Source organism: Eptatretus burgeri, chromosome 10 (genome assembly GCF_056783735.1).
Source record: "Eptatretus burgeri isolate ZD-2024b chromosome 10, Ebu_testis_v1, whole genome shotgun sequence".
Taxonomy (NCBI): domain Eukaryota; kingdom Metazoa; phylum Chordata; class Myxini; order Myxiniformes; family Myxinidae; genus Eptatretus; species Eptatretus burgeri.
In genome coordinates this window covers 2,408,123-2,431,216 of record NC_140970.1, presented here as the reverse complement: position 1 = coordinate 2,431,216, position 23,094 = coordinate 2,408,123, and the positions used below count along the sequence as shown (strand labels likewise).

The following is a 23,094-nucleotide window of genomic DNA, read 5'->3' as shown; positions in this document are numbered from 1 at the left end:
GAGAGGATGCTATGAAACAACAGACTATTTCATCGTAAACAAAACCATACTCAAAAACTGCAAGCTTCGACAAACCAACTTATCCACAGCCTGGATCGATTACAAAAAAGTCTTTGATAGTGTCCCACATTCAGGGATTATGAAATGCATGCAAGTATACAAAATTGACCCTCAAACAGTCACACTGATTGAGAAAGCAAGGATGCTCTGCAACACTACTCTGATAATACTACCTTACTTGGAAGGAAAGATTGGAATCCCAGAAGGAAAGCTATGACGAGGTATCTTACAAGGTGACAATCTTTCTTCCCTCCTGTTTGTCTGGCTGTGAATCCACCAAGTAATCTCATCAATGAACACGGATACAATCTGACGTGCAACAGAAAAATGACCAAAGAAACAAGAAAGGTGACATCCTCTGTACATGGATGATCTAAAACTCTGCGCACCAAATAAGAAATTGGCAGATGAACTGAAACTTGTTGAGCAATACTCGGAGGACATCCGAATGGAGTTTGGTCTTTATAAATGTGCCAATTGCACATTTGTACAAGGAAAAACAAAAAGAACAGACAACATCTCAATCAATCAGAGTACAACAACACAGTCACTAGAAAACGAAGCATCCTACAAATACCTTGGAATAGAAGGAGGTCCCCAGGTACAACACAAAAAAAAAATGCGTACCAAGGTTGTACTTACCAAGACAAGAAGGATGAGGTGGTCTGATGGAGCTCAACCAAGTGCACAGAACATCATGTGTGGGACTTGCGGAGTATGTGAAAAGCTCAACAAACTATCAGATGAGATTTGTACACGAGCAAGAAAACAAACCAGAAAAGGATCCTTAATCAATTTAGCAACAAACTTCCAAAAACCTGTGCAAATTACAGATACTACACAGGAAAACAAAACAGAAACAAACACAGCCCCAATGATTGCAAAGGAAAAATAAAAAAAAGGAAGATTACAAAAAGAAATATCAGCAGATATACTCTGACAAATGGGAGAATGACAAAAGAGCAGGAAGATTCAAAAAAGAGCTTAACAGGACAGGGATCAACAAGGGAGGCTCCTTGGAACAGCTAAGAAGAGGTCAAATTAACTGGGATGGAGAAGGAGTCATCATAAATGCTCAAGACCAAGGACACTTCACTAATGCCCTTTAGAAAATTGCGGGATTGAGCCAATCGGACAAATGTAGGTTTTGTGGGGTAGAAACAGAAAGTACCAGTCACCTCCTTTCGGATGTAAAAAAACCTCATGTCGGAACAACTGTGCACAGAAAGACATGACGGTGTCTGTAGAGTAATCCATTGGCAAGTTTGTCAACATTTCAACATCCCGGTCGCAGACCAATCATGGAAAAACAAATCAAATCTGATCCTTGAAAATAAACATATAATGCTCACACATGACAAGATGATCCCATCAAGTTGTGGGCATTGCAAACAAGGCATTCTGTCCAGACATCAGGCTCAAACACAAAAATAAAAAGTTAGCATTGCTCAATTGAGGTTTCAGTTCCCAATGACTTTGGACGAAATGCTACAGAAATCAGGAAAATTACCAAATACCAGGATCTGAAAAATGAGGTCAAGAGGACTTGGAAATTGAAAGAAAGAAATTGAAGAAAGATTTACCAAAACTACAAATCACTGCTCACCTTCACTCTTTTGTTCCTCTTTTTTTTCCTGCCTTTGAAATAAACTCCCACACTCTCTTCAATCCCATCCTTTCCTCCAGGCCTTCAAAACAGCCATTCACCACCACCTATCACCCCCCCATCCAAATCCTCGATCTTTTCTACCCCCGTTAATTCACCCCAAACCCACCTCCTTCAAATTCCCTGCTTTCCTCCTGAAAGTCCCTGTAATGTCCATATCGTATACCCCGTGTTCCCCGCCACATCCCTCTCCCCTCCACAGATCTCCTAATGTCTCTGTTCCCCACTGTTTTGTCCTTCCCTCTCCCACCCCTCTTGTCTCATGCCCCCCCCCCCTTTTGCTGTTTGTTGTGCGTAAGCTCTCATATGAGCCTTGACAATGTATACAAAAATAAAAAGACAAAAGAAAAGCTGAAATTGTACCAGTGATAGTCAGAGCTACAGGAATGATAAAGAAAACTCTTACTGAGTACTTAAAAATATTCAGGGGAATATCACTACAAACAAGCTACACGTGGAGGCTGTCAGAGGTTCAGGAAAGATTCTGAAAAGAGCCCTTGGAACGAGGCTATGAGAACAAAGTTTCACAGTTTGGTTCATGAATCATGATCTTTCACCAAAAAGGAGGTGGAGATTTTGAGTTCTGAGAGAACTTTCTCCCACCTCCTGAAACCCAAATGGAGATAACAACCAACGAGATTAACATTCCAGAGATTTGCAAAATGTAAAAATATCACCGCAAAGTGGGCGTAACCCCTCAGCCCCTTGACGCAAACCAATTTCAAGATGGTGGCCATATTGAAAATCGCAGCACGCCCATTTTCGAAAGGAACCTTCCTCTACTCAACCCCAACACACCCAGCAAAAATGGATTTAATCGGACAAGGCGTTCTCCTCTAAATTGACGGAAACCAATTTCAAGATGGCTGTCGTGGCGGCCACAGTGAAAATCGCAACATGCCCATTTTACAAAGGAACCTTCCTCTACTCAACCCCATTATAGCTCGCCAGAATAAAATCAATGTGTGAAGCCGTTCTCAAGTTATTGTCCGGAAACCAAATTCAAGATGGCTGCTCTAGCCGCCATATTGGATATCGGATTGTGCTGTCTATCGAAAGGAACCTTCCTCTGACCACCCACATTATAACCCCATGAAAATAAAATAAATCTGTCAAGCCGTTCTCAAGTTATTGTCCGGAAACCAAATTCAAGATGGCTGCCCTATCCGCCATATTGGATATCGCATCGCACTGATTATCGAAAGGAACCTTCCTCGACCCAGCCCCAATACACACTGCAAAAATGGATTTAATTGGATAAGGCGTTCTCCTCAAAATCGACGGAAACCAATTTCAAGATGGCTGCCATGGAGGTCACATTGAAAATCGCAGTGCACCCATTTTTGAAAGGAACCTTCCTCTACTCAACCCCAACACACCCTGCAAAAATGGATTTAATCGGACAAGGCGTTCTCAAAATCGACGGAAACCAATTTCAAGATGGCTGCCATGGAGGTCACATTGAAAATCGCAGCGCACCCATTTTTGAAAGGAACCTTCCTCTACTCAACCCCGACACACCCTGCAAAAATTGATTTAATCGGACAAGGCGTTCTCCTCGAAATCGACGGAAACCAATTTAAAGATGGCTGCCATGGAGGCCACATTGAAAATCGCAGCGCGCCCATTTTCAAAAGGAACCTTCCTCGACTCAACCCCAACACACCCTGCAAAAATTGATTTAATCGGACAAGGCATTCTCCTCGAAATTGACGGAAACCAAAAGTTGACAGACGCCCGGACGGACAACGCCCATGACGACAATACCCCTTAGCCAATTCAGGCTGAGGGGTAACCAGAGAGCTGGTGTCAAAGCAACCCAATGCTCGCTATTTATACATTTATCGTTTCTACAAGACGAGTCTAATAGTATTTTTTATAAAGCATTGTAGTGAAGCCTGATCCAAATAATTTTACAGCAATATATGTATTTGTATATTGTAATCAGTAAAAAATAGTGTGGTAGATAAAAACATTAGAAAGGAAATAACTTGCACCAAAAACTTTAACATTTTCACGCTCACGCTGACGTTCACGCCGGGGGTATCGCTATAACTCTCTGTTCTTCGAACAGGCAAGCCAAAAATCACTCATTCAACCAGTTTGAATTGAGAAAAGGAGTCATTCTGCTGTTTTGTGTCACTGTGTGTACCACAATGAGCATGGAGAAAAGAAAGAAAACCAAAGAATTGTCTGAGGTCAGACACTAGATTGTAGCCAAGCATGGACAATATCAAGGCTACAAGTTCATCTCCAGAGACATTGATGTTCCTGATAACACAATGTTATCACCGTACACAAAGAATTGAAGGAGAAATAGTACTTTGGCTCCAAGGGAAATTATTTTTCTTTAACGGCCACAATTATTTCCACGTTCTTGGGCGGTTGGCTGGGGGGGGGGGGACATTTGAATAAGGTTATAGGGCAGCAATTTGGAGTTTTCCCATGGTGCCGGTGATAGCTCATCGACTCTTCACGAAGGGCACCGTGGGATCTTTAACGTCCACCAACTAATGCTGTCAGATGGGATGCCTAGTTTAACGTTGATCCGAAGGATGGCAAACGTTGATGAATCACCTTGCCTGTGAAACACCGTGATGACAGTTTACAGCTGGGCCGAGATTCGAACCCAGGAAAGACAGCTTAGACACGAGTGTGCATAACTCTAGTGCAGACCATCTTGCCAGCCCACCAAGGGAAAATAATTGGTTAAATTTTTTTTTCAGTTTTGGGAACAGCGCCACTTTAGAATTCAGAGAAAGCCCTACATTCCAAGAAGAAATAATACACCATTAACCAGAAAATACAATTTGGGCAAATTTCCCAGTAAACGAGGTACAAATGCAGCTATGTAAGCTAAAGTTTATCGGTCAAGATTGACAAAAAGCCATGCTGATGGCTCTTTGTGATGACGCCTGAAAGGGAGAACAACTGTTCTTGGATGGTTCATCTTATTAGTCCATGAATAAATGACGATTGGAGTGTGAATCACTTTGTGGTGTCTTGGTGAGAGCAACAGGAGAATGAGTGAAGCAAGATGGCAGCAGTAACGTTCCTCTTTTTTCAGAGGCAAAGTCTGAATAATTTTAAAGTGAAGAGCAGTTGTACAGAAAAAAAACAATAACTGTGATGGCAACACAGAAAACAATACAACTATTCTATTTAACTTTAATTTGTTCATTTCTTCATTTTTTTCATCCAACAGGATGGTGCAAAGGTGAGTGCACTTGCCTTTGAGCTGTCTCATTGAGTTTCACTTTTCAAACCAATTATAAACCATCATATCGATGCTTCACAGGCACGCAATTTCATCAAGGAGTGCGTCATCCTTCAGATTGACATTGAGCCGAATGACCTGTCTGCCAGCCTTAGTTGACGAATGTTAAAGATGCCCCTTTTTGTGAAGAGTAAGCAAGTTATTGCTGGCACCCTGAATAAATTCCAGCCACCTTTGATCAAACGCCAGGCCTGGCCAGTCAGTTAGCAAAAGACTTGGGCCAAATACCTTCCTCAATAGACCCCACAAAAAGGTGGGAATAACTAGAAGCTTTAAATGAAGTCGTCGTAATAGTAGCAGTACGAGTAGTAATTGTAGTCGTAACCAATTACTTATTTTTATTCCAAAGGCATGCTTTGTTTTGAGTGATTCTCATCTGCAAATCAAAAATAAACAGTGAGCACAACCAACCATGCAAGATGCGAGAAAAAGCTAGAACACTCTCATGAAGTTGAGCGATGCTTGCCCAATCAGCCAGGAACATTTCAATGACACGGTGACATCCCACTGGCTCTGCTGGGGGAGTCTCATATGAAAGGTACACGTGTCTGACAGTCCCTGAGGCAAAAGGAAAGAAAAGAAAAGAAAAGAAATCAATGAAAAAAAAAAAAAACCCAAAATAAGCCTCAAAAGGCAAGTTCAAAGATATTTCTCTGGGGCATTTAAAGAGTAACCATAACCATTTTCCAATTATGACCACCAAACAGTTACACCTGCTTTAGATATGGAAAGCATTGTTTTCTCGGATGGAAATTAATCATTATATAATTCACTTTTGGGGTATTGAATTAGAGAGTCGCAAAACATTTTGCCTGCAGACCGTTGGCAAGATATGATGTCAAGAAGAGCAGAGCAATTAACAACGACACAGGTAACCGGTAGTACTGTAATATATGTTGTACTCTGTGTGCCTCCCGTCGCTTCACTGATGGGTTTAATCAAAATACAACATGTTGTACCTTACAAACATTGCATGTCTATCTGTGTCAACGACGATGTACAAAGAAGCAAAACACACAAAAAAGGGCCTTATATAACATGCAATTGTTGTTGTTGTGGTTGTTTGTGTGGTCCTTCCATGCACTTTTATATCTTTTTTGATTGCTTTGAGAAGTATTACTACATTTCCTTTTGTGTGCTCTTCCCGTGTAATTGCAAAGGGTTCCTGCTGTCGTAGAATAAGAAATGTCACCGTTGGAATCGCTACATTAAAGCTTGTGAACCCGCTTCTTCTTCCCCAATCATGGAAAAACGGGCTATTATAACAGGCAAGTTTGTGATTAACTATTTTTTGTTTCAAGTAAATCTAATATTAGCTTTCCAACCAAGTAAATTGATTGTTACCTTTCCGGCAGTACCATTTGTATAATTCTATGACAGCAGAAACTTTAGAAGAAAAGGTTCCAGACGGAGAAAATCGGCTCCACATTACCACACTATATATATATATATATATATATATATATATATATATATATATATATATATATATATATATATATATATATATATATATATATATATATATATATATACATATACATACACATATACACAGATATATAATCATCATCATCCAGCTGTGTATCCTACCAGTCCCATGAATAGAACGAACGACAAAAATGAATAATGATCTTATTTATCCATATAAAGTACCTGAAAATTGTACTCCCAAAGACCAAACCTTACACAAACTCCAACCCCTCCAGGTCTTCAAGACAGCTGTTCACCACCATCTCAGTTCATCCAAAGCAATGATATTTTCTACAATCATTAACCCCCCTCCCATACCCACCCAAGCCCCGTTACTTCCAAATTTCCAATTTTTCCTTCCTGAGAGCTGCCTTCTCTATCCATCTTACCTACCCCATGTGTCCTTTTATGCCCCCACATTCCTCTCTACACGCACAGTTTGTTTACAGCTCCCTCTATCTTGTCCTTCAATTCTACTGTTGGTGTTTCTCCCCCCTTTCTACTGGTCCTTTTGTCCTGTTATGTCCTGATCCGTTGAGTGTATTAGTTTTCCATGAGCCCTCATTGTACACTAAACTAGAACAGGACTCTTCGACGTCACGATGTCACCAGATATGCCTCTGTCCACATTATTACATCATTATACATACTTGTACCAAGTTTGATTTAAATTCCTAAACCCAGATTCAAAATATTTAATAATTCTGGCTTCCAGACCATTTTTCTGATCAAGTTGAAATTTAAAACATATTGTTGAGAATTTGCGCCCGCCGGCATGCGATCGGCCACGTAACTCGAATCGCGGCACGTCACCCACCGGACGGACAATTCAGTCGTGACCCTCTCGGAACAACGCCGGGAGCTAGTCACGCATGGGTGGGTCTTTCGACCTCACCACAATCGTGCCAATCGGCCACCCGCATAGGATAGGGTTGTTCGCCAAACTCGACCTACCTAAGTACCTACGCGGATGGTTAATCGGGCGATCGTACCTCGCCGCAGGTCGACTTCGGACACGAACCGCTTAAGCGGTTCGTTCCGTACTGCAGAGATAACCGAGCGGAGTTATAATCGACCTCGACGGTTCAGATTAGTTACCAGGAACTTACACCCACTACCAATCTCTTACGCGATGCAGGATGGAGAGTCAATTAAAAAGAAAGGAGACGAAGCAGAGCGGGAACAGTTCAACAAGCAAGCATTTTATTCACACACACACACACACACACACACACACACACACACACACACACACACACACACACTCACACACACACACACACACACACACACACACACACACACACACACACACACACACAAGCACGTATGTGTAGCCATACAAAAATGCACAAAAAGCAAATGTAAGAAAAGCAGTTAAAACCGACTATACGCGTATACACAACAACACGTACACAGTTCTACTTGAAAGACGGCGCCACCACAAGCATTTACGCAAAAAGCAAAGGAAGAAAGCCACACTCACAGGCAAGGAGGCAGACAGGCCCGTAGACCAAATGTACGTGGATCCTGGAGGATCAGCCAGGTCCATGAGACCGGGGAGGTCTTACCCGCGTCCTCGTGACATGATGGCGGGCAAGCCGCAATGTTCGCGCCGCTGCGCCCCGACTCCGTGCCCTGGCGTGGTCGGGGAGTCCTCTCCGGCGTGCTCCGCGCGAGCGGTCCCGTTGGAACCACGTTTAGGGTGGGGGGGGGGACGGGGGCCCCCCTCGGCACTATCTCAGCGCGAATGGGGGGGGGGGGGAAATCGTTGATGCTCAGGGAGAGGTATGGCTGGCCGGCCTGGATCTCACGACGAGTCGAGCGACCCTCACACCGCGACCTCGTCGCTGTCTTCCCTGCAACTCCTCCGCAACTTCTCTCCAAGCTCGACTCACCCTCTCAGTTCCACTCAGCTCTGCCCCGGTCTTCTCCCAACTCACGCTTGCGAGTCGCCTTGCGCTCGTCTCTTTATTGGTCTCAGGAGGAGCCGATATGCAAATATGCGGATCAAAACGCGATTGGAGGCGGGGCCACGCCACCCTCTGTTCAGCCATTGGTCGGGCAAAAAGGGGCGTGAACCTCCCTTGATCCGCATATTTGCAGAAACGGACTTCACATACACGCGCTTGGAGGCGGGGCCAAGCCGCCTCGCATTCGCCCATTGGTCGGAGGGGGAGTGGGCGTGAAGTATTTTGGATCCGAATTTTCCCCTCCGAAAGGCTGCCATTCGCGCTCGCGGCTCGGTGCGTTTGGCACCAATCGCCGAACGGGCCCTAGACAGCCCGATGTTCAGTGTTCACAGGTGGTGCGGTTGTTGGTTGTGAAGGAGAGAGGCGAAGGTGGTGGAGGGTTTTCGGTGGTGGTTTGATGGTTATGGTGTTGTTTGGGAACGGCGGTGAAGCGATGTTTTCGGGATGGAGTTGTGAAGGTAAGGGTAGTGGCTGTTTGCGTTGTTGGCGGCTTAATAGTCAAAAATAATAATAGAGAAAGAAAAAATGGCTAACTGAAGGATCGCAGCCCGAATGGATCACATAAATTCCCTCTATACAACGGGTGTGGACTAACTACACATGGACTTATCGAGATATCTCACCTGAGGACTCTTTATGGTGTAATGCGAATTTCCACAACCATAACACTATATTCCCCATGACTACTCGATCATAATTGTGAAATTTCACATTGATTGATGAAGCGGTTGAAGAGAAAGAGTTTTAAAAAGAATTTTCGTTTAATCCAATATTGCTACCAGACCATGTAACCTATTAGTATTACTTATTCATGAACATACTGGTATCCCTTGGGGAACATGTGGGTGAAGTTTCCACTTCATCTGTGAAGCCGTTCTGGAGAAGAGAATTTTTAAAGGTTTATTCTTCAAAAAAAAACAACTGCCAAACCATGTGACCAATGACATCATAAGTGGAGAACTTTTTGTTCCTCGTGAATAGGCGATCATACCTGTAAAGTTTCGCCTCAATCTGTTCAGCCGTTTCGGAGAAGATTTTTATGTTGAAAAAAAATGGCTGTCAAACCACATGACCGATGGCGTCATCAATTATTTCACCCAAAAAATTTAGCCTGAGATGACCCTCAAAAATTTCTATACTGATCGGACAAATCGGGCGATGTATGCAATTATGATGTCATAACGAAGCTATCAATGACATAATAAAAAAAAACAATCACACTTATTTCCCATGGGAAGTACTTGATACGTGCTGTGTTTCCACTTTTTCCATGTAGCGGTTTCGGAGATACAGAGGTCCAAAGTTTTTCCATTTTTTCAACATGACTGCCACACACATGACATATGATGTAGTAATTGCCATTCAAACATTCTACATGAGTAGTCTCTCCTCTGGTGAAAATGTTGTGCCAATCGGATAAGCAGTTGCAGAGAAAACAGAAAATTAGCACAGACGGACAACCCAAAAACATAATGCTTTCAACGACCTCATGAGCTGAGGCATTAAAAAAATATCCTGTAGATGCCAGATAGGTCAAATGGAACTTTAAATAATGCATCAAGCTACCCCCACCCCACCCTTACCCCCACTCTTGCCTTTAATTTCCAATGTGGATCATAATTGTTGAGAACACTTACCCTGTTCACGTGGTGAGGAACTTTGCAGGGGACAGTGAGCGAAGACAAGTTCAACAAGCCAGCATCGGTTATTACGCCCTTGCAGGCGAAATGTGCACTCAAGGAGGCCACGTTCCAGTGCACGTCGTGTCTCTTCAGACACCTCCACACATGGAGGAACCCTAAGATAAGACGAATTCCAGCAATTTAGCAAATAAATTATTGTTTTTTAATCACAAAGTCCTTCAAAACTTCATCACCAGTCTTTCAATCAACACAATATTGCAGTATTTTAATTACAGATTAGGCTGGAGGAAAACACAATGCTGCAATTAATCAATTAAGCAAAGGATAAAATGACCTTGCAATGATGATCAAATGGCCAAACCAATCCTGATATGTTGAACCCAAACCCGAATCGAATCTAAAGTAAAATGTCCAAACAAAGACAGATGCATATTGCGACCGCAAATGCTGAAAATGGCAGGTAAATCTGTGTGGGCAGGTTGGTATCCCACCTGAGTAGGCGAACAGACAAGGTGATGTTGTCTCCCTCCAGCTGCAAACCTTGGTGAGGGATGTTCATGGAGGTGAGCTGCGAAGTAAACAAAAGAGGTGAGAAACAAGAGGTGTTCACTGATGGCCAAATGTCTAAAATGAATTTTTCGAATTTTTTTTCCCAAAATAAGGCTTCACTATTTCCTCCCCCACCTCCAAAATCAGTTCTTGTCGCATGTAGTGGACATGAGGAGCCGGGTGTGTGTGCGCAACATGAGCGAAGCATTCCACCAACTTGTACAAGAAAACCCCATGGGTTGGCATCACTTGTTGAAAACTACACATTACATCATTGGCTTTGCGTTTTCAAACTAATCACAGATTAACAAAGTGCACTTCTATACAGAACCACCAACCCTCGAGATGGCTTGTTCTGGTCCAACAGTGAACAAGGTCCTGAACCCGAAAGAAGATTAGGACAATGTTCATGAACATATCACGTGTGTTTGACACACCCCTGCATCCTGCTCTGTATAAAGCTTTCCCACAGGAATGCAAAGTTCACTCCTCAGCATTCACCAATGTTGGTGCACTTCCTCAGCAAGGGCAAGCAGCATCTCTTGCTCGCAAACTATTTTCACAAAATAATTTCTTGAAAGTTGGTGCCCTGTTGTGGGAAAACCTTTCCATATTTGCAGCATCGACCTTTACATTTATTTGGATAACCTTCAAGGATCTCTACACTGATGACTCCACAATGTCGGCAGGTTTTCATCCACATAAAAGACAGTACTGTATGCAGTAGTATCCTCGTTTGCAGAAAACAGTAAACAAAAGGTACAGGTGGACGAGACGTGAAATCCAGGTGTTGTGTTCTTAAGCTTCAAGTCCAAATCCTTTATCATTATCTTTTTATATCAGGGTGTGGCATAAACCTTCTCATGGCTTTACTTCAACCTTAAAAAGTTTTTTTTGTTTTTTCACCCCAGTAGGGGTGATTTATTTATTACGGTACCTCATTCTGCAGATTTACGAATGGTAGGTTTGCATCACACATGGCCACGAGGTGTGCAAGTCGGTGGTTGAATGTTGTTTGACTTCCAGCAAGCCGTGGCCGCTTAGGCTCTGTGGTGGCTAACTCCCAGGCAGCAGGACGCTGCAAGTGAAGAATATAGAAAAAACAAAAGAGAAACAAAAATTTTATAAGATATGGAACAAATCTGCTTTGCTATCTGTTGCAGGTTTATCTCTTTGGAGTCAAAAATAAATTTGACTGGACCAATTCTCTTTGCACAAAGGCAACAAAGTATTAACTAGAATGGCACTTTGTAAAGTACATACCTCTAGCAAGGCTGAACAGTTTACGTTTTGTGTCCCACTGATAGGCTGGATCTGCACCAAAATATTATCAGCTTGCTCCTGTCACATACCCAACTCATCCACTAAGTTTCATCATAATCCAACCAGAACTTTTTGAAATATGTTTTATATATATATATATATATATATATATATATATATATATATATATATATATATATATATATATATATATATATATATATATATATATATATATATATAGTTTTGGCAAGAATTACTTTGAATATGAAAAAAACTCATATCTGGATCTTCACCAAAATTGAATCAATTCGTCCTTGTCACACCAAACCAAACCTGTCCACAAAATTTAGTCCGAATTCATCCATAACTTTTTGAGATAGCCTGCTCACAGACAGAGACAGACAAAGATACAGGGGTGAAAACATAACCTCCGTCCACCTTCGGTGGTAGAGGTAATAATATTTACTTTCAATGTGGAGGAGGTGTAGGTGGGTTGCCAGACACTCCCATAAGCCCAAGGATTATCCAGATCATCTTTGAAAGTTCGGAAGTCAAGAGATGCAAGGTTCGGTTCTGTACGGCCTTCTGTTCCTGTAACCACACTCCCACCAGTAAGAAGGTGATAATGGTAGGTTACTTCTGTTGGATTTTCTGTCTCCAAGACCTCGACCACCTAAAGGCAAGAAGCATGAAACAGACGTGCACATTGTGATAATGCGATCGAGGATAGAGAACGGCATAAAAGAAGATGTGAAAGAAACAAACTAAAGAGCAAAACAGAGTGGAAACTTTTCAAAATATTATCGTCAAATACTATTTGAATCAAATTGAATCACAAAGATGTATTGCACAAAAACTGCCCCAAACAAAATAAAAAAACTACTGTATTGGAATAAATTTAAAAGGAGTATGAAGAGAAACAAATGGTTGGAAATAAGTTGGCAGGTCAGACTGTTCACACATGTGTGTGGCAGTCTGTCCCTGTACATGTGTGTCTGCATCTGGCAAACCAAATATTTCTGCCTGCATCCAACTTTTCCTCAATCCGTGCCTCCGTGTCAAATTTTCCGCTATATTTTTTATCAATGTTATGCATGCATGGTTCCAACAACCCACTTCCCTCGTGGACCTTTATTAACAAATACTAAAGAAGGTTGTCTGCTTGCAGAGTACAAGCTTGTAGCCGCCTGAAATCATCTCATATGGTTGCCTACATCATCTCTTTGTTCGGATAGGGCACTGTATGTATTGTAGTACTGGATTTCCATCTATTCGTGTATAACAACAAATGGTGACGATTGTTTGTCACAATGCCTGGTTCAACGAAAACCTGGTGGACGTGTCCACAGTAGTTTGGGACATAACAGTTCATTGTTCTTCAAATCGAGTCAGTAATGATGTTTGAAGGTTGGTAGTTCTCCCCCATTTTCCAAGGGCATTGTGTCTACAAACATCTCATAACAGCTGGCCAAAACTGTGGCAGGTCACTTGCACTGCACCTGGCAGGTTGAAGAACGCTGGATAAATACAATCAACTAGTCCCTGCACAAAGTGAAGAAGGAAGAGTGCGCTTTGTTGCTTCCTACTGATTTCGCTGGGAATGGCTCGAGTCCAATTGCATATACATATTTGGATGATTAGTCGAGGTGCGCTCAAGTTGTATTATTTTTCCTATACAAGATTGAGGCTCATGCAAGAGCAAGGTAACATTGGGTAAAAAGGTAATGAACTAACAGTGGGGCCACAGTTTAACAAAATAGGAAAGGGAATGAACAAACAGGAAAAGAGTAAAGAGTAGAGTGGAGTTGAGAAAACATGGTAACCTGCGAGAGAGGGTTGGGTTAGGTAGGGTTAATGGGGGTAGGAAATATTGTAAGCACAGGGGATGACATGAGATGGTAGTGCACAGCCCGATAAAAGCTCTCGTGGAGAGAGAAGGATTGAGAGGCTTCAGGAAGGTGGCTACTTTGATGATGGCAAGTGCCTGGTGAAACATGAGCACCTATTCTTAAGAACAAAAGACTTGGATAGTCATGTGTGCGGGTGATGACCACTTTATAAATTACTTACAAGTGATGAAAAGCTGATATGAAATGGAATTGCTGTCTTATATTCAGTACAGTCCTGAGCTTTGCTAAGTAAACATGCTTGCCCTTGCGCACACAGCTGATATCATGACGACCGCTTCTGCTCAACAGCTTGAATAATAAATAATTATACAACTTCATATTCATGAAACAACAAGTTTCCTTGCAAAATAGTATTGTCTCCTTCTTATGATTTCACTCCAGTTCCAAGATCCTTATTTAAAAAATAAATAATAAATGGCTTGCTTTTTGCAGTCATTCTCGGGACTTGGAATTGTCAATAATTGGTTTCCTTTTGGAAGGTTCACTAATTACAATCATCCTGTATTAAATAAGGCAGTTCTCCAGAGTGTGTGTGTGTGTGTGTACATATAAAATCATAGGAAAAAAAACAGGGCTGGACCGATCTCCACCAAATTTTGCATATGTATTGGTAGTATGCAGGGTCAGGTCATAGGCACAAAAACCCCACTCTACGAGGGAGGAAGGGGGGGGGGGAATAGGACAACTTCTGAGTTTCGCCTGTACACTTGCCACAGTGCAAGTGGTTCACTGACCCTTGCAGCAGACGGGGGGGGGGGATTATTAGCCACGGCACAAAATACCATCCCCCTGAGCCTCGGCTGCTCCCGAACAGAGCGGGTGTTTAGAGTTAGCGAAATCCAAAATCAAATACTAATGTCTAAAACGGGTAGTTACATAACTTGGCCAGTAATCAGAGTGCACAAACTGTTAAATTTTAAGGAAAGGACAAATGCCTAATTGTGCTACACAGAATCGAGCCACATATCTACAGGCCCACAACAATGCAATGTGTTCTCGTCATAAAAATGATATCAATGAAAAGACAAAAATGGCTGTTCGGCATGTAATGTCATTTGAATACGAGCATAGAACCATGCTCAAGCTCGGAGACTGACATAAGACAAGATTCGATTGTAGAACCTTAACAGAGATGCAGACAACGAAGCAAGGTTTAGCAATCTTGCTGGAAGGATTGACAATGAACAATCAGAACTCAGCATTAAAATGATGCATCTTCCTTATTAGCACAAAATATTAAGATATGAAACTGGATTTTGTGGCTTCATGGAACAACATTCTGTGTTAATAATACTTCATCAGACCCACTTATCTCTCCCGTTCATGGTCCATAGGGATCTGTCCTTAGTGCACTCTTCATCATCTTCATCCAGTTGGTACAAATCTTAAGGAATTTCAACAACAGCTTTCATTGCTTGGCTTATGACTCACAGATTAACCTGTTGATGCAACCTGACGACATGCTCTCTTCAACAACTCTGCATTCATCTTTTTATGAAATTGAAAGATGGATGTCCTCTGTAAGTCCATCATGAAGTGCCCATCTCTCAGCTACTGCATCATTAAGCTTACAACATGTAATTACGAAGCATCACTGAAGTTACCCAAGAATGACTGTGCACGGTACCCAAAAGAAACCCTGGCTGATGGTGAGAACAAGGAAACAGAAAAGGGAGGGTAAAATGGGAATGTACCACATAACAAGCGTGAAGCCGAGTGAGACGGATGAAAAGGTGGGGGCGAGTGATGTTGTGCAGCGGGTGCCCCAGCGGAGTGTAAAAAGGAGGAGGTGAGGTGCAGACAGACGCAGATGGGGCACAGAGTGCTGTGGTTGTGGTGCTGAAAGGTGCAGTCTCGGAAGATTGCGTTGGCAAGTGCCGTACAGACTGTCGGCATCGCTGCACACCAAGCCAAAGTCTGTAAAAAACAACCATTGTGTTAATAGTGTATTGTTACAATGTTAATAGTGTATCCTAATTGCAACTAAACCACCTTCAATCCTTATAGTATGCTAAACAACCCGATAACCTACATAACATTCCCAAACCCGTTTAAAAAGCCTCTACCAGAACAACTGCATCACACAGAGATCAAAAGTAGAGATTTAACGAACTTGCAGTTGCAGTTCAATTGGCTATAGAAGAAACCGAGTGAAACCAAACCAGTTCCGTCAGATTGAGAAATGCATATCTGTTCACCTTACATGATGTTTGGGTTGCCTTGTTTTTAGTGTTCCCAGGGATCTCCAATGTTTTGGTGTCCTCATCACATGGTCAATTATCCTGGGATCCAAAATTTCATGTAGTGTTGGCTCATACATCTCTCCCATTTCAATTCCACATACTGAAACACCATGTGGTGTTGATTTGTCCATTGGATATTAATCTCGTGTAAAAGTACACAAATTTCTCCTCAAGTCCATGTCTTGCATGTGGTATGTGCATGGACTCCCATACAAACCTTCAATTAAAGTGGGGAGGTGGAGGGGAGGTGGAGGGGTGGGGGTTGTTGTGGGGAAGGTACAACCACTGTGGCTCCAAGTCTCCATTTCGATTGCATCAGCAAAACATCTTCATGATGACAACAATGACGGATCTTTTAACAAGCTTTTTATGAGCCTATCAGAAAGTGCTTTATTGGAAAAGAAAGCTAACAGATATTCTTTAAAGCATTTGATATAGGTGCATGTTTAAGAGATATTGAAAACACGTTTTGTGCAAATATTTTATTGCCACTATAATTTAACATCTACAAAATAGAGTAGAGTACAACAACAACAAAACAAAAATGAAATCTGAAAACAAAGACTTGTGAGAATAAGGAACTCATCAGGCCATGAACATGCAGTGCCATGTCCTCAACTGAAGGAAGACTGAAACAATGAAAAGATAGAAATACCTGCATTTATACTATATATATATATATATATATATATATATATATATATATATATATATATATATATATATATATATATATATATATATATATATATATATACATATACATATACATATACATATACATATACATATACATATACATATACATATACATATACATATACATATACATATACATATACATATACATATACATATACATATATATATATATATATATATATATATATATATATATATATATTGTTGTGGTTACCAAATTCGCAAACCACCATTCAGGTCCCTTAGGTGAGATATCTCCGTAAGTATATGTGTAGTTAGGCCCAAACCCGTTGTCTAGTGGGAATACATGTCATTCATGCGTGCTGCGACTCTTCAGGATAGCCGTTTTTCTTTTACTATCTTTATTTTGGACCAACCGCGTCTCAACAGTCGTCACAACATCAACCACCCACCACAACGCCGCTTCACCACAACAGCCACGACCTTTCCCGTCACACCTCGCAACCATCGCATCGCCACCGTTCTTGCGCCGCTTGTGGGTACCGGTATTGGACTCGTGCAGGGCGCGCGCCGAACAGCGTGTACAAAACCACGGATTTTCCGCTCCAAAAACGGATCAAAAACGACACACGCCCACTTTTGTACCGTCCAATCGGTGAGCGAGGGGCGATTTGGCCCCGCCTCCAGGACGATCGATATATGCAAATTTGTGGATCAAAAAGCCTTCACGCCCACTTTTTCTCGGGCCAATGGGGAGCGAGGTGAAAGGTCGAAGGCAGGGGGTCAAAGGCGAAGCCACGGGGCTTATATAAGCGGCTGCGTTCGTCAGAAAAGGGTTGTTGGTCGTTGGTCGTTGGTCGTCGTGTGCGTTGGAGTCGGAGCGAAGAGGACGGAGCTGTGGAGAGGCGGCGAAGGCAGACGAGGGGGTGCTCGCGTCGTGCCGGGAGCTGCACACCAGGGAGGCCGACGGCGCGACCTGGTCGAGGTGGAGACGCTCGTCGCGGGACTCGAGACAGAGTAAAAATCCTCCTTTCCCCGAGCATCAGCAACCCCCTCCTGTTTCCCCCCGTTTCCCGCGAGGCCCGCGGAGTTGAGGCACCATCGCCGCTCCGCGTCTCATCACCAGACGGGTAGGCCCGACCCGGTCTCGGCCTCAGGCCCGCCTCATCCTTGAGGGTGTTCTTTTTCTTGGTTTTGGGTATGTGTTGTCGGCGCCGTCTGTGAAGTAGAATTGTATAAGTGTTGCCGTGTGCTCGGTAGTCGGTATTAGCTCTGCATTGTGTCTTCGCTTTTACATTTGCTTTTTGTGTAAAATTGCATTGTGTTTCTTTTCCTTTTCTATGTGCTTTTGGTGGAATTGTATATGTGTGCTTTCCGTTCATCGCGAATAAATGTGCTTTATGTTGAACTGTTTCCCGCTTCGCTTCGTCATTTCTCTCATTGAATCCTCATCTTGCTTCACGTAAAGGGTTGGTAGTGGGCTGAATACGCCCGATAATTAATCGAACCGTCGAGGTCGACGAATAACACCGCTCGGTTATCCCGATAGTACGGAACGGGTCGCTTAAGTGGCCCGTGTCCGAAGTCGACCTGCGGCGAGGTGCGATCGCCCGGTCTACCCTCCGTGTGGGTACTTAGGTAGGTCGAATTTGGCGAGCAACCCTATCCCACGCGGGGGCCGATTGGCTCGTTCGCGGTGAGACCGAAAGGTCCACCCGTGACTGGTTCCCGGCGTTAGTCCGAGAGGGTCACGACTGGATTGTCCGTCCGGTGGGCGACGTGCCGCGATTCGAGTTACGTGGCCGTCAGCACGCCGGCGGGCGCGAATCCGTAACAATATATATATATATATATATATATATATATATATATATATATATATATATATATATATATATATATATATATATATATACATACACATATACAGTAGACTACTCGTAAGTCGTCACCATTGGGACCGAGAAAAAAGTGACGACTTAGACGTGTGACTACTTACGCGTATGCGAACACTCGTGATGACTGTGGGGTGAAGGATGAAGTCGCGCGTGGCCTGGACACGTACGTGTGAGAGGGCGCATCAATCTCTAAGCCGGATATTGTACCAAAAGGGAAACACAATTCTCGGGGCATAGGTGGGGGTTCATTGGTGAGTTGGAAAGTGATCAAGCAAAGATGGAATTCATGAATCAGTTTATCAAAAGTAAAGATAATGAACAACTGTAAGACAACTCGTGTACCATCGGTGATGGTATGTCGACAAATTACATGACACACAGTCATCGTGGTGATGACTACCACTCAATGCCTATGTGTAAGGGAGTGCGGTGATGTACAAAACAGTGCGGTGCGGTGATGTATGACCCAATACAGTACTCAATGCACAGCTTCACGGCCTCGCCTGGCCACACACTGAGCCAGCGACCACTGTGGTCGCTGACTGAGCTGAACGCAGCGCAGTTATAAATAGCCTATCACTGGCGGTGTACACCAATAAGCACGCATCACGATTCCATGAAAATCGGGCTTCTCACGAGGCAGCAGTTCCGTGTGACAAGTTAGGCGTGGTAATTTACTTGAGTTCCATTACGTGGGAACGGGCAACATCTGACGACTTAGACGAAGTGACGACTTACAGACTTTATTCAGAGGGATTTAACATTAGATAAATTCGGGACTTTTTGACGCTGCCGACTTACCCGTAGTCTACTGTATGTGTATATATATATATATATATATAAAATAGAAATATAAAATATATATATAAAATATATAAAAAAAAATGTATATATATATATATATATATATATATATATATATATATATATATATATATATATATATATATATGGGAGAAAATAAGAAATAGGGATTGTAAATTACTTGAGTGAAGAGAGCCAGGTGGTAAGTGTCTGTGGATTCTCATTCACAGATTTCTCCAAGTCTTCCAGCATCCCTGCATCTGAGAGATGGGAATAAATTAAAATATTGTACATTGCAGTGCAAAAATGGATTATGGTGCAGACAGATGTCGAAGGGCAAAACATATGGATAATATATGTCCAGCCACATAGCATTTATCAGTGTTCCTGTTATAGCCTCTATAATAATAGTGTGTGTGTGTGTGTGTGTGTGTGTGTGTGTGTGTGTGTGTGTGTGTGTGTGTGTGTGTGTGTGTGTGTGTGTGTGTGTGTGTGTGTGTGTGTGTGTGTGTGTGTGTGTGTGTGTGTGTGTGTGTGTGTGTGTGTGTGTGTGTGTATGAAACCTAGCAGTCCAAAACTTTGCATGCATACTGATGGAACTCCAATGGAGTGCATGAATGAAAACTATGTATTTACGGTAAATTTAAGCACAAGCTTTTGAAGATAATTATTGGGGTGCTCATCGTTTAAAAAAAAAAAAAAACCTTTCCAATATGGTGGCGTACCATCTTGGTCAGCCAACTATCATCTCGCAGGGGTCTTAAGCTGCCATTTTATTTCAGCCTGCTGAACAATGGCTCGACTTGGAACAGGCCACAGTACCAGTTTCTGTATGATCCATCCATCCATTGGGACCATACTCTGTACATAGCGTCGGTGCTGCCGAAGCAGTCTACTGGGCTATTGGGCACAATCCTGGATGGGTCACCACTCCAACGCAGGATACTCGAATGGCCAGCATGCTAGCACTTATTTTGCCGACCTCGGAAGGATGACAAGTCGAGTTAACCCCACCTGGTATTAATTCAACAGCTGAGCGGGATTTGAACTCAGGACCCAAGGATCCCAAGCCAGCCACCCTAACCATTAATAATGGGGCAACTTGGCTAAATATAGCATAACAATTGTGCATTTTGCCATTTTCCACTGCCATCCAAAATTTTGAGATGGCCCAATATCCAAATCTGTTCATAATATGATAGGCTACTAGTGTGCCAAATTTGTTGCTTTCCTCACAAAATGCACAATTGTTATGCAAAGTTGCCCCACTATAAGCCAACACCAGGCATATGATAATAATAATATGAATAATAATTTTTATTTATACCTGTATAGCACTTTTGAAATACAGTACAAAGAAATCTCGGTGCTAAACTAGGGAAAAATCAGTTGGTCGAGTGAAAAAAGAAAGAGAAAACAGAAATGTGATAAGAATCAAAGAAGAAAAGAGTTCTCTTCTGTTCTTGCGTATGGCAGCTTGGCTGCCAGGTAGCTATCATTTATTGGAAGCGCAGCTGTGCCACTGATGCTGTACCCCCAGTACACTGGTACTCATTTTGCCAACCTCGGAAGGATGACAGGCTGAGTCAACCACACCTGGTGTTAATTCAGCAGCCAACCGGACTCGATCTCAGGACCCTAAGGTACTAAAAGCCAGCCATCCTAACCACGAAACAAACACCAGGCAGAAGAAGAGTCAAATCACATTAAAAAAAAACAAATATCAATGAAAAACAAAACAAAAATTGACCAATCCTTTTTGCAAAGCAAGTTACTTAAAAGCAAGGGAATAAAAGCGTTTTAAGCCCACATTTATAAACTAACAGAACCGGATGTCCTCAGGTGATGTAGGAGCTTATTCCACAGGTGGGGTTCAACTGAGCAAAAATAAATAAATTGCATACATGATGTGATGTTTCCCTATTCCTCTGAGCTCCCAAGAATAATCGCAATAAAACTTTATAGGATCATTTTGTTTTTCACCATGATGCACCTTACTCAAAGTTTTAAACAGTCATTTCCTCACAATTCATAACTTATAAGCACATGAGCCACCAAATGTCACCATCTTGGATGGTAGATCCACATGTACAATGCTTTATAAAAAGCCCAAAAAAAATTCTGGATACCTTCATAATTGGCCAAATGGTGAGCTTCAATCATCAAATGTGAAAAAATAACTGTTAATTATGACGCAACATTTGGTAAGATCAGCGAAGGAGTCACGTGACCTCACAAATGAGCGAATCGCTAATTATTAAAATATACCATCAGAGATGGGGAATCCCCCACCATTGAATGAAAAAGGTCATACATATTCCAGATGAGGGAGTTGAATTGGAAACAAGACACCATTTGGTCATCATCTCGAAAAAGTTCCCCAAGGGTGAGGAACGTAGAAACCAAAAATAATTGAAATCAGATAAGCGGTTTTCCATTTATTACAAAAAACATTTTTTTCAAGATGGCCACCCCAGTCGGCCATTTTGGATCCGGCCACACCCAAAATCAATAGGGTTCTTCCTTTTCAGGTGGTACATGTGTGACTCAGATTTCAAATCGATATGGCGAAAAAACATTTTTTTCAAGATGGCCACCCCAGTCGGCTATCTTGGATCCGGCCACGCCCAAAATCAATGTTTCTTCCTTTTCAGGTGGTACATGTGTGACCCAAATTTCAAATCGATATGGCGAACAGTTTATGAGTTATCGCACTCACAGCTATAAATGTTGACGCCCAGCCGGATGGACGGACGGACGACTCAGGTGACAACAATATCCCCCTTCCGCCACGCGGCGGGGGATAAAAACTGGAGAAAGGAGAAAGGGCGGGAAACGGCGGAAGCGAAAGGGCGGAAGCGAAAGGGCGGCAGAGGGCGGAAGCGAAAAGAGAGCGAGAGAAAGGGCGAGAGCGAAAGAAAGCGGAAAGCGAAAAGAGCGAAGAGAATGCGAAATGAAATGAAAGAGCGAAAAATGAAGCGAAGAAATGAATGAAAAAGTGGGAGAGAAGCGAAAGGAGAAAGAATGGAAAGAAATGGAAGAAATGAATGAAAAAAATGGGAGAAATGATGAAAGAAATGGGAGAAAATGGAATGAAAAAGAAATATGAAGAAATGGAAATGAAAAAGTGGGAGAAAATGAATGAAAAAAGTATGGAGAAATGAATGAAAAATGGGAGAAATGAATGAATGAAAGAGTATGAATGGAATGAAAAAAATGGAATGAAAAGGAGAAATGGAATGAAAAGTGGGAGAAATGAATGAAAAAGTGGGAGAAATGAATGAAAAATGAAGGAGAAAATGGGAGAAATGGAAATGAAAAAAAATGGGAGAAGGAAATGGAAATGAAAAAAATGGGGAAAATGGAAATGAAAAGTGGGAGAAATGAATGAAAAGAATGGGAGAGAAATGGAAATGAAAAAATTGGGGAGAAATGGAATGAAAAAAGGGAGAATGAATGAAAAGTGGGAGAGGAAATGGAAATGAAAAGTGGGAGAGAATGGAATGAAAAGTAGGGAGAATGAAATGAAAAATTGGGAGAGGAGAATGAATGAAAAGTGGGAGAGAATGAATGAAAAAATGGGAGGAAGGAAATGAGAATGAAATGGGAGAAATGGAAATGAAAAAGAATGGGAGAAGAAATGAATGAAAAAGTGGGAGAAATGGAAAT

General features: G+C 42.2%; 1 protein-coding gene across 2 annotated transcripts in view; it reads right to left on the bottom strand.

Moving 5' to 3' along the window:
• Nucleotides 1–23,094, bottom strand: part of MED14 (mediator complex subunit 14) — a 116,422-nt gene that overhangs the window by 81,901 nt on the left and 11,427 nt on the right. For both annotated transcript variants that reach the window (XM_085896822.1, XM_085896824.1), the window contains 7 exons: nt 19,607–19,685; nt 15,512–15,734; nt 12,374–12,580; nt 11,579–11,719; nt 10,584–10,660; nt 10,087–10,247; nt 5,415–5,561 (listed from right to left, as the gene is read on the bottom strand). In XM_085896822.1, coding sequence (XP_085752948.1) covers nt 5,415–5,561; nt 10,087–10,247; nt 10,584–10,660; nt 11,579–11,719; nt 12,374–12,580; nt 15,512–15,734; nt 19,607–19,685 — 1,035 coding nt within the window. The remainder of the gene's footprint in view (nt 1–5,414; nt 5,562–10,086; nt 10,248–10,583; nt 10,661–11,578; nt 11,720–12,373; nt 12,581–15,511; nt 15,735–19,606; nt 19,686–23,094) is intronic.